At 39.6% G+C, this 15048-nt stretch overlaps 1 protein-coding gene and 1 long non-coding RNA gene across 5 annotated transcripts in view; one reads left to right on the top strand and one right to left on the bottom strand.

The window, feature by feature from the left end:
- LOC125617430 overlaps positions 1-9665 on the top strand; it is a 20011-nt gene extending 10346 nt beyond the window's left edge. The window contains exon 3 of the long non-coding RNA XR_007348417.1: positions 9538-9665. This is a non-coding gene — a long non-coding RNA (uncharacterized LOC125617430). The remainder of the gene's footprint in view (positions 1-9537) is intronic.
- Positions 1345-15048, bottom strand: part of Mapk14 (mitogen-activated protein kinase 14) — a 70654-nt gene continuing 56950 nt past the window's right edge. For 2 of the 4 annotated variants that reach the window (XM_015487623.2, XM_015487625.2), the window contains exons 9-12: positions 13995-14074; positions 8653-8731; positions 4420-4593; positions 1345-3689 (exon numbers count right to left, since the gene is read on the bottom strand). In XM_015487623.2, the coding sequence (XP_015343109.1) occupies positions 3622-3689; positions 4420-4593; positions 8653-8731; positions 13995-14074 (401 nt within the window). In that variant the 3' untranslated portion in view covers positions 1345-3621. Of the gene's footprint in view, positions 3690-4419; positions 4594-8652; positions 8732-9858; positions 9939-13994; positions 14075-15048 lie in introns of those variants that run through there. The other 2 variants (XM_015487624.2, XM_015487627.2) reach the window with 2 other exon arrangements.

The following is a 15048-nucleotide window of genomic DNA, read 5'->3' as shown; positions in this document are numbered from 1 at the left end:
TTTTTTTTTTTTTTTTTGGTACCAGCTATTAAACTCAGGCATATTCAACCACTGAGCCACATCCACAGCTCTATTTTATATTTTATTTAGAGATAGTATCTTACGAATTGCTTAGCCCCTCATTTTTGCTGAGGCTGCCTTTGAATTTTCCATCCCCCTACCTCAGCCTCCCGAGCCACTGAAAAGGCATAATTCATTTTGCAAAATATATTTTTGCAATATTGGTTTCACTGGAGGAACAAACCCTTGTACCTCATGTGACAATTTGGGTCCTTTTCTCTTAGGGCAGGAATGGAGGCTGTCGTTGATTTGCTCTCTATCTCTGCCATTATCCTCAGTGGCCAGCCAAGGACTGGCCATCACAGGAGGGAAAAACCCAAGTTCACACTCTCAAGATCCTCCCAGGCTGGGCCTCACAATCCCCCTGAGGGATCTGTCAGGTGTCATTCCTAGGACACTGAGAAAGGAAGCATATCAGTCAGGACTCTGAGAACTTTTCTGTGAGACCCCATGCCCTTTATGATGCAATTTAGTAGTTCTGTAGAGTATTTTTAAGGGCCATTAAGACAACGTACAGTCATAAAACACATTTGCCTAAAAGCTTTATAAATTATGTTATGCAGATATATATGCATTCAACCTCCTCTTTAGCAATTTTAAAAAATAAAAATATACTGTTTGTAGTCTTAGAATGACCAAGTTGATTTCATTTTCTAAACATGTGGAAATTGAAGCTCTAGGCCAACAATCAGTCAGTCAATGTCTGTAAAAGGCCAAATGGTAACTAGTTTGCATTTTGTAATCTCTGTGGTCTCTGTTGCAACTACTCAACTGTCACTGTAGCACAAAAGCAGCCACAGACAATATGTAAACAAATGAGGGTGGTTATATTCCGATAAACTTTATTTATGGACACTGAGATTTGAATTTTACATTATTTTTCACATGCTACAAAAAATAATCTTCTTTTGATCTTTTTCAACCATTTAAAAATGTAAAAACCATACTTTGCAGGCTACACAAAAACAGGTGGTGGGTGGGATTTAGCCCTTGGGTCAGTTTGTTGACCCCTGTCCCATGCCACTTTTACACACAAATGTGATGCAGACCCTTCTGAGTAATACCTTATTTGCTCTTTGCTCTACCCATCCACATCCAAGATCCAGATTCTTTTGACCATAGATGTACAACTAAGGAGTGCTCTAAATATTGTCTAAATTTTAGGACCAATAGTAAGATCTGCCAGAAATGAATGCCAGGCCACAGTTGAAAGAACATTTACACAATGCCATATTGTGCACTAAATAAAAACAATCAAAAAAACAATAAATCTGAGAAACTCACTGAATTTGAAAAATAGGCTTTATTTTTACCAGTGGTGTTACCTGACATCCTATATGGCATAAATGATTACAGCCGAGTTTATGAACACAGATAAAATAGCAGTTTCCCTCTGTCTCTTTTGTCTTCTGTTTAGAGAAATCAGGAGATGGGAGCATCTTGCTCAGAATTCCAGGAGCTCTTCCACCGGCTCCAGTCAGAGTCCAGGCTCCGGGAGCACTCAGCTTCCTAACACGTATGTGGTCACATGTGCAAATCCCCCCTTTTTTGTTTTTTTAAATAAAATATTCAGAGCAGTATTTCTGTAGGAAATCACACTAGCATTATAACCAAACATGGCTGATGAAATTCATCTTGCTGCAGATGGTAAGGATTTGAACTACATATAAAGGAGACGTTCACTTTCCTTTAAAGGGAGCAGAATCCCAGGTGAGGTGGACTCACCATCAGCCTGCTCCTTCCTTCTGTCTCCAGTTGACTCAGGGGCTCTACCCTGTCCCTCTGGAGCACGTATGTCACTGCACAAATAGAGAATGGAGACACCTTGGCCTAAATACAAGATTTGTCACATAGCCAACGCTAGAATTGGCTTTTCACTTCCTTATCACACAGAAAGCTTAAATACACGGGCCCTTGTGAAGCACAAAATGCCTGAAATTCAGAAAATTATGAAAATGATTCTTCTCCACCCCTGAGGATATTCATCTTTATAAAGGTGAAAATACAAAATATCAAAATAATTTGCCCTTTCTCCCCCATCAAAAGGAATCACATTCTCAAAGGATTCCTGCAAAATACAAAATTCTGAAACAAAATTTATTTCTCCCCAAACCAAGATCAAGAAATTAATCAATGTTAAGCTGCCTAGAAGACCCTTTTCCATACAGGGGTGGAAAAGACACCTTGTGACTGTTTTATTTTTTTTAATAAACATATTTAGAGAAAGATAGCAAAAGGAGTTTCTGGCCTCATGAGCTTTTATTTTTCATTTTGATTTTTCAGCACTGGCTATTGGGAGTAAAGAGAACAAGTAATTTTCCAAAGTTTGGGATATTCCTGGGAAAAGCCCTCGTCTTGTCCATGATAGTTCCCCAAAAGTCTGTTGAAAATCAGACGGCAAGACTGAAAATGCTATACATCCATCTATTCCACTTTTTTTCCCATGGTTTTTACATCAAGAGCACCTGGAGTATCAATTGTGTTCAACACAAAATAGCGCTGGGGGCCGAAGAGAGGATGAAGTCACTTTCATAGCATCAGCTAAGGTGACACAGGGCTTGACTACCCAAACAGATCTTCACTGGCAGACTTGCCTGGCCCAGGGCCTCCTGAAGAGAACAGGACGAGCAGCTGTGCATGCTCAAACAGCGAGACGTGCAAGACACATCCTCACTCTGCTAGAAATAAAGAGCACACAGGAAGCGCACCGAGAGCAGGAACTTGCATCTGACTGCTGGGGCCAATACTCAAGAGACCTCTGCACAAAAGGTGAGGGGTGAGCAGAGAAATGGCAACAACACCTGGGGGTCAGTGAGAAAGAAAAGCACATATATGCATGCGCACACGTGGCCGCCTCAGAAGCTGCCTGGTTACTCCGGGCTCACAGCCCTGTCTACTTGCCTGGCTCAGAACTTCAGCAGCTGTGGTCTTTTAACCAACTACACTTTCTTCTCTCCTCTTAAGGCACAAACATATTTACAGTTTCAGACGTATTCTCTCAAGTTCTGAGGCCCATACTAAGCAAGTTACTCACAGGCTGGTACACGGCAGCCAGTTGGTCCTTTTTGGCTGTCTGCGTCGCTGGGGGGCAGTCAGAAGGTGCGAGCCTTCTTTCTATGCCACTGTGGTTGTGATCTAGTCTACCCTCCTACCATCAAGGTGGGGCCACAGGAGAGGCCAAAGTGGCAAAAGCATGACCAGAATAGGGGACATTTAAATTTTTTTTCCTTGCATTTAACATATCCTTAACAAGATGGCAGCTCTTATCTACCTGAGCCGACATTCAGAAAGAGCAGGCAGAGGCTGCCTCGGAGCATCCACAACTCCATGTAAAGTCACTGTGATCATAGTTTGCTCAGATTATGTTACTCTTCCACAAAGACAGACACGCACATGCACACACATTAACACACACACATGCACGCTGCACGCACACACACGCACCCCTTCCACCATGGAGGAAATCTTTGCAACAAGAGGCACTTGAATGATATTTGGAGAGTTCCCGTGAAAAGGCCTTCCCCTCACAGTGAAGTGGGATCAACAACAGAAACCAGGCGCTCAGGACTCCATCTCTTCTTGGTCAAGGGGTGGCGGCACAAAGCTGATGACTTCATCATAGGTCAGGCCTGGAAGGTGGGGAGGAAAAGTAACATGTGAGAGTTTAGACTCTTCTTTTTGCTGGCAGGCTTTAAGCTCAGCTTCCTCCCATTCAGTGGTTGGTTGAGCTACTTCAAAGAACTTCCTCATTACTTGTGTAATCCTGGTGAAACACACGATTACACAGAAGCTCAAGGATACATGTATGAGAACCATTTCTTCTCATTTGTCTCATGGCTGTGTGTCTCTTCTTTTTAAAAACTCTCTGGGAAAAGTGCTCAAGGAAAACAGAGCACTCATAGCTGTAGCAGACAGTCCTGGCTTCTGAGATTTAACTAGAGTTCTGAACTTATATTTTATGGAAAGATTGTGAGAATGGACACAGGAGACGTGGGTTCCATTCCTGGCTGTGTCCTTAATGAAGTTAAAACAATAGATAATAAACTCTCTTTGCTTCAGTTCTATCAATTATAAAACTGTAAAATCACTCTATTCTTTACTTATCTTGAGATATGATCAATGCAAAAACTCGGAGAATCATTTCAAAGGTCCAGAGAGTGTGGTCATCTACAACAGACAGAGTCCATCAGAGAATAAATTTATTCTGCACTAGGGATCTCAACTACAAGTTTCAGTGAGTTGACTATAACCATTCATGAATTTTGATTTTTCCCATGGCATTTGGTTACTGGTTTACCTAGAAAAGATATTTAAATGTAAGTTCTCAAGGTACACGTTTATCTTGCTCTTAGGACTTACTTTTCCACTCATCTATTAGGAGGTCCCTGCTTTCAAAAGACTGATCGTAAGGATCGGCCACTGGTTCATCATCAGGATCATGATACTGAGCAAAGTAGGCGTGTGCAAGGGCTTGGGCTGCAGTAATTCTCTTATCTGAGTCCAATACAAGCATCTTCTCCAGCAAGTCGACAGCTTTCAGTATCATAGATTGGAAGGAAAAATGGAGACTTTTTAACATGTTATCAAAATTATGCTTTAGTAATAAGCAAACACAGTTTTTACCCTTTATATCCAAACAAAAAATTCTCCAAAGTATCTGATTTAGGATATATTATCCCTTCTTTCTTTTGCGTGTGTGTTTGTATTTTGTATTTTTAGAGTACATTTCTGGCTGGGAGTGTGGCTTAATGGTAGATTGTTTGCCTAGCATGCAGGAGGCCTTGTGTTTGATCCCCAGCACTGCATATAAAAATAAAAAATAAAATAATAATAATACTAAAGAAAAAAAGGGAATTCATTTATTTTTAATTTTTTTCCATAGCTTTATTGAGGTAAAATTGAAGTGAAAAAAAGGGAAGTTAAATTTTTTAGTTATATGTGGACAATAACTTTATTAATTATTATTAATTATTCATAATCATTAATTATAAATTTATTATTTATTAATTAATGCTGAAGATGAGACCAGTGCCTCACATGTCTAGGCAAGTGCTCTACCACTAACTTTCAGTCCCAGTCCCAAAAAGGGAATTTTACTTTTTAAATTTTCACTATGAAAAATTTCAAACATACAGAATAAAAACTACAGTACAGTGAATACTCACATGTGCCCCACCCCATGCAAATTCAACAATTTACATTTTATATTTTGTATATATGTATTATTTTATGAACTGTTTTAAAATTAGATAATACTTTATATATTTTAGAACAAAAACATCTTCCTACATAACCATAATACTGTTGTTATACTGAGCAATTTCCAAACATCATTTAAAATCCTGTTTATGTTAAAAGTCCTCAAATTATGTTAAAGTCGCCTTTTACAGATCATTTGTTGAAACCAGAATTCAGTTATAGACCATGCATTGCATTTGACTTGGTTTCTATAGTCTCTCAATCTAGAAAAAAAATCTCTTCTAACCCATTTCTTCCTGTTTTTGATCTGGAAAGACACTCTAGTTGTCTTAGAATACCTGTTAGGAATGGTCAGGTTCCTTCTTTGTGCTAACATGTACCTATACCTTTGCTTTTCTCTATCCCCTCAATTTCCCCAAATCCAAAAGTTATATCTAAAACATTGGTAAGAATCAGGTTAGACATGTTTTGCAAGAATGAGTCACAGGTGATGCTGTGTACTTGAGAGTGCCTTTAAGGCCATTTGTCCAACTGTTAATGGTGTGAAATTTCATCAGTGGGTTAAAATGTTTCCCCTTTTCCCCAAGTAAGTAATCTGAGGGCATTTTGGCACCAGGTGAAAATCAGTTCTTTTCACATGGCTTTTAGCATCTACTGATTTTCATTCCCAAAGGCAGTGATTTCATTAGGAGGTACAAAGTGGTGATGCTTCTCATCTATCTGACAAGGATGCTCTGAGTCTTGGCACTGGGGTAGATGGCACTTGGGAGGATGGCCACGGTGGTAACTCTGGTGAAGCAGGGTTTTTGAGACTTTGCAAAAATCTCTTCTTAAATGTGGAGAGGGCGGGGATGGGTACTAAAGAGGAGGACAGCTTCCAGAAGAGATCAATTGTTGTGTAACTGGAGGCTGTGAAAACCCGTCTTCCAGCCTGAGTCCAGAGTAAACACAGGAAAACATGGGTTTCAGGAGGATACAGAAACAAAGTGAATGTCCATGTGTTGGTTCAACTTCCTAAGCTTATACTTTGAAGTACTGGGAGGACTGCCTGGATATATATTCTTACCATATTCTTTTCTTCTTAGAAAAAGAAATCTTTTGAGTTTTAAAACTGAACATGGATTACAGGGTAATTTGAGGGTAGAAAGTGCCATGTCCTCAAAACCAATACTTTGATGAGTAATAAGGTTAGAGATAAGAAAATATATTTCTCAAAGATCTTTTAAAAAATATTTTTAGTTATACATGGACACAATATCTTTATTTTTTTTAATTCATTTTTATGTGGTGCTGAGGATCGAACCCAGTGCCTCACATATGCGAGGCAAGTACTCTGCCACTGAGCCATAATTCCAGCCCCTCAAAGATCTTGATAGATATAAATAACAACAAAGGCAGTTTAAGTTTTAATTTGCATTTTGGAAAGAAGAGGGAGAGGAAGTCAGTGACTGACAACACAGCTGTCAATATTTAGATCCTTGGTGCCCTCCTGCTTAGCTGATATCATGGGTACAAGCTTGTGATCAGTTACACCACGTCTGCCCGCCAGGCAAGGGAGACTCTACCAGTCTAGCACTGTTGGGCAACAGGCTGTAAGAAATGTCTGAACTCTGAGAAACACAGTGTTGAGCACCAGATGGGCCAAAGCTTCCATTTGACTCGTTAGCAGTCTGTATTGCTAAGTGGCATCTAGTTCTTTTCACTGTTTAAATGTCATGGTTCCAGAGAATGTAATGACCTAAATAAGCTGCAGGACACACGCATCTCCCCTCCTCCAGAAAATGGAATTAATAAGTCTTTTTTGAGGGCTGGGATTGTAGCTCAGTGGTAGAGCACTTGCCTCGCATGTGTGAGGCCCTGGGTTCGATTCTCAGCACCACATAAAAATAAATAAATAAAGATATTGTTCCATCTAAAACTAAAATAAATAAACAAATAAATAAAAAGAAATCTTTTTTGAGTCTGTTAACAGAGAGGCTGACAGTAAGCACTGCCATGTCTAAAACTTGGGGCTGGTAAGATGAAAAAAATCAGGATGGAAGGACAGACAAGAAAGCTACCAGTACACATCTTCTCCCTTTCCACAGCCTCCTGGAGTACTTATGGCTTATAGAGAGCCTCTCATAGATCCTTGAACTAGATAATATGGCTCAAATAAATCACCCAGGGTAGATGCTAAACTAAGCCATACCCATGATGACCTACGGATTCATCCTTGAACAAGAGACTGAGCCACCCGAGATCTGACATACTCTCTATCTCCAAGGCTGACATGAATTCATCCATAACTGCCCAATGCTTCAAAAAGCATGTGCTTCATATTGTAAGAATTACTGCAGCCACACTGAGACTCTTCAGTCACTATAAAGTACTTCAAAAGGTAAACTACCTAGCTTTTACCCCAGCTTCTGAAGAGGTCACCACAGCTGTTAGTCCTCAAAAGGGTAAAACTAAACTTGAAGCACAGCCACCAGGACCCTCACACAGAGAGATGACCCACGGAGACTTAACACACAGAGACGAAAGACCTACCCCTATAATGTAATCTTCAGTGAAGTGGGAAGGCGGATTATGCTGGCTGTCAGCACCACTCCCCTCCCTACCCTAGGCAGGTCCTGGTCTATCCTTCTGCATCTAGCATTAAACATCACTATCCACTACACCCTCCTAGAGTCAGGAATCAGAGCCTCAGGTAAAACTGCTTTCTGACATCATCTGAAATACACATCAGATCCCGGCTTTACTAGAGGAACCCCTTTGTTAGCCAAGAAAATACATATTTTCAGCTGTCATTTCCTTTTGCCAAAAATCCTGAGGTGACGGGGGATCAGAAGGAATATGGAGCCATTCCTTAAATTTTGAGATGGCATATTAGCTACACAGAGAAAATGGTTAAGCTTTGAGGGGCAGAGGAAGAAGAGGTGAGGGGGAGAGTATTCAAATGTGGAGGCAATCAGGACCCATAGCCCTGGACAGTTACCAACAGGGCAGAGAACACTGCAGGGAGCTCCCAGGAGGGTCTGCTAAACACCCATATGTAATTCAGTTGATTTTATTCTCAACTTGGGGCACCAAAAAAATCAATGGCAGCTGTGTACAAGTCTCGGGTTTTCTTCTGTACCTCTTTCTTCCTGCTCCCCAATCTTTTCTCCCAAGATTCCCATTACTTTTTCTCTTTTCTTCACTGTACCAGCCCATTTCCCTCACCAAAATTTGTGATCTACAAATACATAAACATATAGTGTGATTTTATAAAAAAAATCTAACAATACAAACACTGATAATAAGATTTAATTAGTGGCACTCTATTTGTTCAAAAGGAGAAACTCTTCTTCAAATTGCTAATTTTCACAACCAATTCAATACCATGAAATGAGGATATGGTCAACTTACCCAGGGGATTGGCACCAATAAATACATTTGCAAAGTTCATCTTGGGCATCTGGGTCAAAGACTGAATATAGTTTCTTGCCTGTAAAAACAAGGGTCTTCAGAATGACTTTGTTCAACAATGTGACTGCCCTTAAAAAGTCCTATTAAGGGATGAGTGTTAACTAAGAGTCTGATCACTAAGCCCAATGTTGATGACAACTGTTGATACTAAAGACTTCTCTCTCACTGTCTCCCTAACTTCTCCACTTATAATCATCACCTTTATATATTCCTGCTCTCAGTTATACTTCACGTGAACAAGACTGCTAACGAATTCAGTTCTAAGTAGCCCTTTCTGAAATCAGCCTTCTTAAATAGCTAAAACTGCTGGAGTTGATATTGAAAAGCAGTGATCTTTCTGATTTGAAAAGAAAGTTATAGGAACTGGTCGTATACACACACGGTTGCAACCCCTTTCTACTTGAGTGTGTAGACAAAAAGAGGAAGGGAAAACAGAGGTAAGAAGACCTGCCTCTCTCTAGAGAACAGTCATCCCTTTAACAAAGACGAATAAAAAGGCTGCCTGAATATAACTGGAATAGAAACAAAGTCATTGGAAAGGGCCTTCTGTGATGCTAACCTGCTTCCCCAAAATAATAAGGGCACCTTAGAAAGCAGTAGCCCCAGTCACCTCTGATGACAAAACTAGAGTAAGTTTAAATGGTTAAGAATCAGTAAAGAAAACATCTAACTCTACCTAAGTATTCATATTATTTGTGTATTTTCTTTTATAGTATACCCCTTAGTACTGAGTATTTGATAGGTTTTTTTTATTATTAATGATAATCATCTTTTGGTCACTAGAAAAAGCTGCTAATGATCTCTGGTTAACTGCCTCTGATGAAGTCACATCTGGTGTCATACCCTAACTAGAGGCACAGGACTTATGAAGAAACAGTCCCCTGAGCACTAAATTCATAAAATCAAATAAAAGGAACATCATTTTCTATTTACAAGCCTACATTATATTCTCATTCTCAATGAGATGATATTTTATCCCAAATGTCAACAACCTGCAATAGTACACAGGCGGTCACTGCCTTAGTAATCCTCAAGGCACATGCAAGTATTCAGTGACATTAAAAACTGTGCTGGTTATACAGGGGCAATAAAATGAGGATGTGGTCTTCTGAATTAGATACCCCTATACAGTCTATTTATTCTCACCTCATGGCTTGGCATCCTGTTAATGAGATAAGCAGGGGGTGTCCCCGTCAGACGCATAATCTGCTGAAGCTGGTTAATATCTTAGATGCCTAGTCAAGGGCATTGTTAAACATACAGTGCAAAAAAATAACTTTCAACTCAAATTTTAAGAAAGGTCAAAAAGCCACCTCAAAACAAAAAACCTACTCCCCACCCACCTTGGTCAGAGCTCAAGGTTGCATGTTAAAGCATGCTTTGGTGAATGGCATGAGTTATTAGGCCTGTAGTCAGTGAATGGCCATGCAAATAAAACAAAAATTAATTTTCTTTGATGTTAACATCATCTTTATGGTTAAATATTTTAGATTCCCTGGAAACAGACTGCTCCTTGATCCAGGATGCCAGCCAGAGAACTGACTTCATGTAACTGACAGCCAACACCTGTTTGCCTGTCAGATAAATACAGATGATTGAGAGAATTTTGATTCAACTTTAGACAAGATAAAATATCTGATATAGTCATTCAAGGAATAGTTTAAATTTTATGGTACAGGTTCTCCAAGGAACCACCTCTCCAAATGAAGGTACAAGTGGAGTGTAGGTTGATAAGTTTCAAAGACATTAGTAACAGTACATTTAAAATACATGCCAAAAACATACAATGGTAAGTGAAGAAAGGGGAGATGGGGGGAAGTTAGAGGCTAATGGCAAAGACAAAAATAGAAGTCACAGGCCGCTGACAGTATCATAGCATGCCACAATTATCATTCCTGTTAAAGTCTCTCCAATGAGTAAATACATAAACTTCACTTAAACAGCTGGGAGAAAATGGGCAAAACGTTCCGAAATCATCTGCAACAGCAGAACTGTGAGGTTTTCCTTACATACAAGCACATATTTAAGCTGCACTCCAAATTTCAGTTATTTATTTATTTATTTTGGTGCCAGGGATTGAACCCAGGGGCGCTTAACCACTGAGCCACATCACCAGCCCTTTTTTTGTATTTTATTTAGAGACAGGGTCTCACTGAATTGCTTAAGGCCTTGATAAGTTGCTGAGGATGGTTTGAACTTGTGATCCTCCTGCCTCAGCCTCTTAAGTGTCTGTAATTACAGGCATGAGCCACCGCACCCAGCTAAACTTCACTTTTAACTGTGCTTCCAATATTAACATAAATCCCTTCTTCCAAAATATGATAAAAACTATCAGTTTATTATGCATTCCTGCTGAAAGTAGAAGTGACAGTATTTGTTAAACCTTCAAAATAATTCAATAGACTCCTTTTCTATTCCCTGTCTTGAAACTATCAATTCTGTCCTTCAGCTGAAGCATTACCTTCAGCAAGAACCATGGCCAAGTAATTTCACTTTTTAGTGGCTTCCCTGAATAATTTTTCCACTTCAGCTCATTTCCTGAACTCAACTCCCTAGTGGTCGAATTACTGCTAATGCAAGTTTGAGATTGGATCTGGGGACAGAGCTGGGGCCCTGTGTTCCACTCTTACTTTCCTGCTCCATAGGCCCCAAGATAGAGGCCAGCAAATTAAAAAAGCATTCTCACAACAAATGGTAGATTTACTTTAAACAAACTGCATAACCAACAGTACTTTGCATGCCAAGAGAAATAACAAAAGGGGGCTCACACAGTAAACCAGCAAGAGCAGGTTACAAGTCAGGTCTAAACCATGAGACTCCCAACAACTTCTCTTCTCCTTTCTGTGAACAGTACTTTGCCTGTACATGTTCTGCTTTTGTCTCCTTTAGTCAAAATAGGTGATTTATCCCCCTGCTGTCAGATTCAGATTATATTTCTAAGGAAAAATGTGAATCAGGCTTTGCTTTTTTAATATTTTTTTTTGCTTTCACTGGTTACTATAGGAGCTGGAATACTAATTAAATAAATTCTATATTTAGGCATCCATCATGACCATCTACTCCTTACCTAACTTGTTCCCTAGCCATTACTGTAGTCTCTTAATCAGAATTTCTGATTACTTATTGATTGAATTTCCTCAAAAAATGTTGGCACCACTATTCATTACTTTTCAGGGGTAATGAAAACAGTTGCTTGCTTTCTGTTTACTATATGTAATGTAATGTCTCTTTTAATTTTTAAAATCTTTGAATAGTTTTACTCACCTGGCTTTGTTATTTTTCCATTCTGTACTTCACACATCATGTGCTTTTAGGACAAAAAGGTCACTAACTTAGGACAGTGTCACTAAGATCAAGTTAATCTTGCCTACCTTTTTGAATAAACTACTTTTACCCACTTGCCACAGCTGTGTAGGGGGAAAAGTCCTTTCTTATTCCTATACCCAATACTGGTATTATTTGAGTAAGTTCTTTATTCTGGACCTCAATTTCATTACGCCCAATGTGTACTAGTGCTGTTGAAATGTATGATGTGTCCCATTTTCATGTAAGATAAAGACATTTCATCATTAGGCTATGTAAATAATATTTCTTTCTTTAAAATAAATGATGGATTAATGATAGATAAGTACAATTTTACCCATACTTTGCATTTCAGAACTTCTTGTAACTAATAGCAGACGGGTAGGGTGGGAGAAGGGACTGAGAGAGTTACTAGTAGTCATTCCCAGGGAATTCATTTGCTATCTCAGTCTCATTAGCACTATTCATTAATTGAGCTTCTTCTAGCCTCTGTCTCCCTTGTCCTTTTACTGACAATCTTTCTAAGCAAATGCTTTTAAAACAACAACAATCACCTGTCCATCCTAAGCATCATCTCATTTCTTCTTTGATTCACTCTAATCCAGCTTCTGCTGTTTCATAAAGGAAAAGAAACACCTTTCAGGTTGACACTGTGGTCAACAGTTCTGCTGATGATTTTCAAAATACTATACAATCACATGAGATTTACAGTTTGGATCGTGTTATTAGAACATCTGGGATCTGTACTCAGCACTGCCAAATGACTCAATGCATGACTTGGGCAAGTCACAGCTTTTCTGTGTTCTTACTTCCTTATCTTAATCGAGGAAATGAAACAAAATGAAACAGAACCAGCACATCCTTTTACATCCCTTGGAGTGGAAACTGAAAAACTGTACTGGGCATCATGGTCCTTTTTTGTCAGGGACATGATAACAGTTAAACTCACCTGTTCATGCCTGCCTGAACCCCCTGGCAGTCTTCCCAACTGCGCAAAGGGCCCTTCTTCAGAAATGTGGGAAGGAGAATCCAGAAAAGTGAAGCTGGAGCTCCATGGCTCTTTATTCCCCTTTTGTCTGATTCACTGGCAGCCAATAGAGGGAAAAATGGGAAAAAGGCTGGCTTTCATAGCTTCTCTCCTATCTCTGGTCCCCCAAATGACCAATAGCAGGAAATCATAACCAAACTAAGCCAGAGACACATTCTCATGGCTTCTGTCTAAATCCCTGCTTAGAGAAGGAAAGTACTAGCTCTAAAGTCTTTTCTTGGGTTAGTCAATTAGTAATTACCAAGGAGAGCTATGGGAGGACGGATTTACAAATGTACTCCAGTGGGTCTGAGAGTCAGGAGTAGCAGTGTTTCCTCTGAGTGGTCCGAGGACTGGCAGGGAAAGGGAGGCCGGTTGGGAACATGCACCTTGTATAGGATGTATGAGTTGTCAACTCTAAAATAATAAAAAGCAAGTAACTTTTGGAAAGGGACAACAGGATATAGACAATGTACATTTCACCCCCCCGCCATTTCATTCTTTTAGTTATGAATTTACATGGTGAGGCTCATACTTTGAGACTGAACACTAACCAAAAAGTGAACAGAGCTTTTGAATATAAGTGAAATTTCTGTGAGAGATGAAGTCAGGGCTTGAAAACAGAGACACAAATTTTCTATAAAACTCTTGCAATGAACTTGAATCTCAAATCTCATTTTTACTAAGATACAATTGCCCACAGGAGGTTCCCATGATCTAAGTATATACCCAAACAGAGAGAGCAAAACACACTCATGCATGCAAGCAGGCACATGCATGCACACACAGATGTGTGCACACACACGTACACACAGATATACCTCATCTTGGAAGTTAGCACGCAAAGTGCACACGTGCTTACAAACATACTAGGGTCAAAGTACAGACCGCAGAAGGCAAGAGGCAGAGACGCCCAACAGGGCAGATAATTACAATCAAAGCATCAACTCACAGACTCTGAGGAGATTTTCTTCAAAAGCTCAGCCCCTGGGGTTCCAACGAGTCTTAAAATGAGCTTCAACTGATCAATATCTAATGGTGGACTATAAAGGAAAATGTTGGGACAAAATAAAAATGAAAAAACAAACAATAACAAACAAAATAAAATAAAACAAACAAACAAAATACTCCAAACACAAAAATTAAAAACCCCCAACCAAACCAAAATGTGAATTCATCTAGGTCAAGATTTCTGCAGGATGACCACAAGTAGGACACATTCCTCCTGTACAAAGGTTCAAAATGCTGCCACACACATATTCAACTCATATTCATTTTGTGCATCTGTCAACACCATGTATTGGTAAAGAGGTGACTTTAGTGGGTCATAGCTAAAACACAAAGGCTCCACTGAGTCCATGCTTGGGCTACACCTACCTTCTCCCCTTCCATCAAAGTATCAGTTGTCAGTCAAGCAGACAGTACTGGAAAGTCAAGGGTTACAGAAAAGAAAAGAGCCACAGAGCACAGGAGCTGGGGACTAGTCTATTTGGGAATATTCCCCTAAGGCTTGACCTAAAGGGCTTGTAATATGACAGTGTGAAGCCTGCTAGGATCTGGAAGCATGACCACTTGAGCTGCCCTCTAGCTCCCACACCGGCGGTAGTAAGCAGAGCACTGTGAGTGACAGCCAGCCAGCAGAGGGCACTCTCCCACTGCATATTCTTTCAAGAGCACCATAACAGCTGAACAAAGGAGGCTGCAACCTTCTAAATGCAAAATGAAAACTGAATGCTTAACAAATTTCACATATCCAAAAGGCTCTAAATACTAACTCCCAATGCCCAAATCTTTATTCTGGCAGCCATCACTTTGATGTATACTTACGTGTATGTGTGCATATTAACCAGAAGACAAAAAATTGCCACTTGTCCTATTGTTTTTAACCTTGCCTAAGAAAAAGGAAGTTAAAGGAGAAAAAAAAAATCATATAAAATAGCTTTTTAATATTTTCTGTGGGCATTTGAATAGTTTACTCAGATTTGTGCTGCCATTCCGGGGGGGGG

The sequence above is a fragment of the Marmota marmota genome, unplaced genomic scaffold (assembly GCF_001458135.2).
Source record: "Marmota marmota marmota unplaced genomic scaffold, marMar, whole genome shotgun sequence".
NCBI classification, from domain to species: domain Eukaryota; kingdom Metazoa; phylum Chordata; class Mammalia; order Rodentia; family Sciuridae; genus Marmota; species Marmota marmota.
This window is presented reverse-complemented; position numbering and strand designations above follow the sequence as displayed.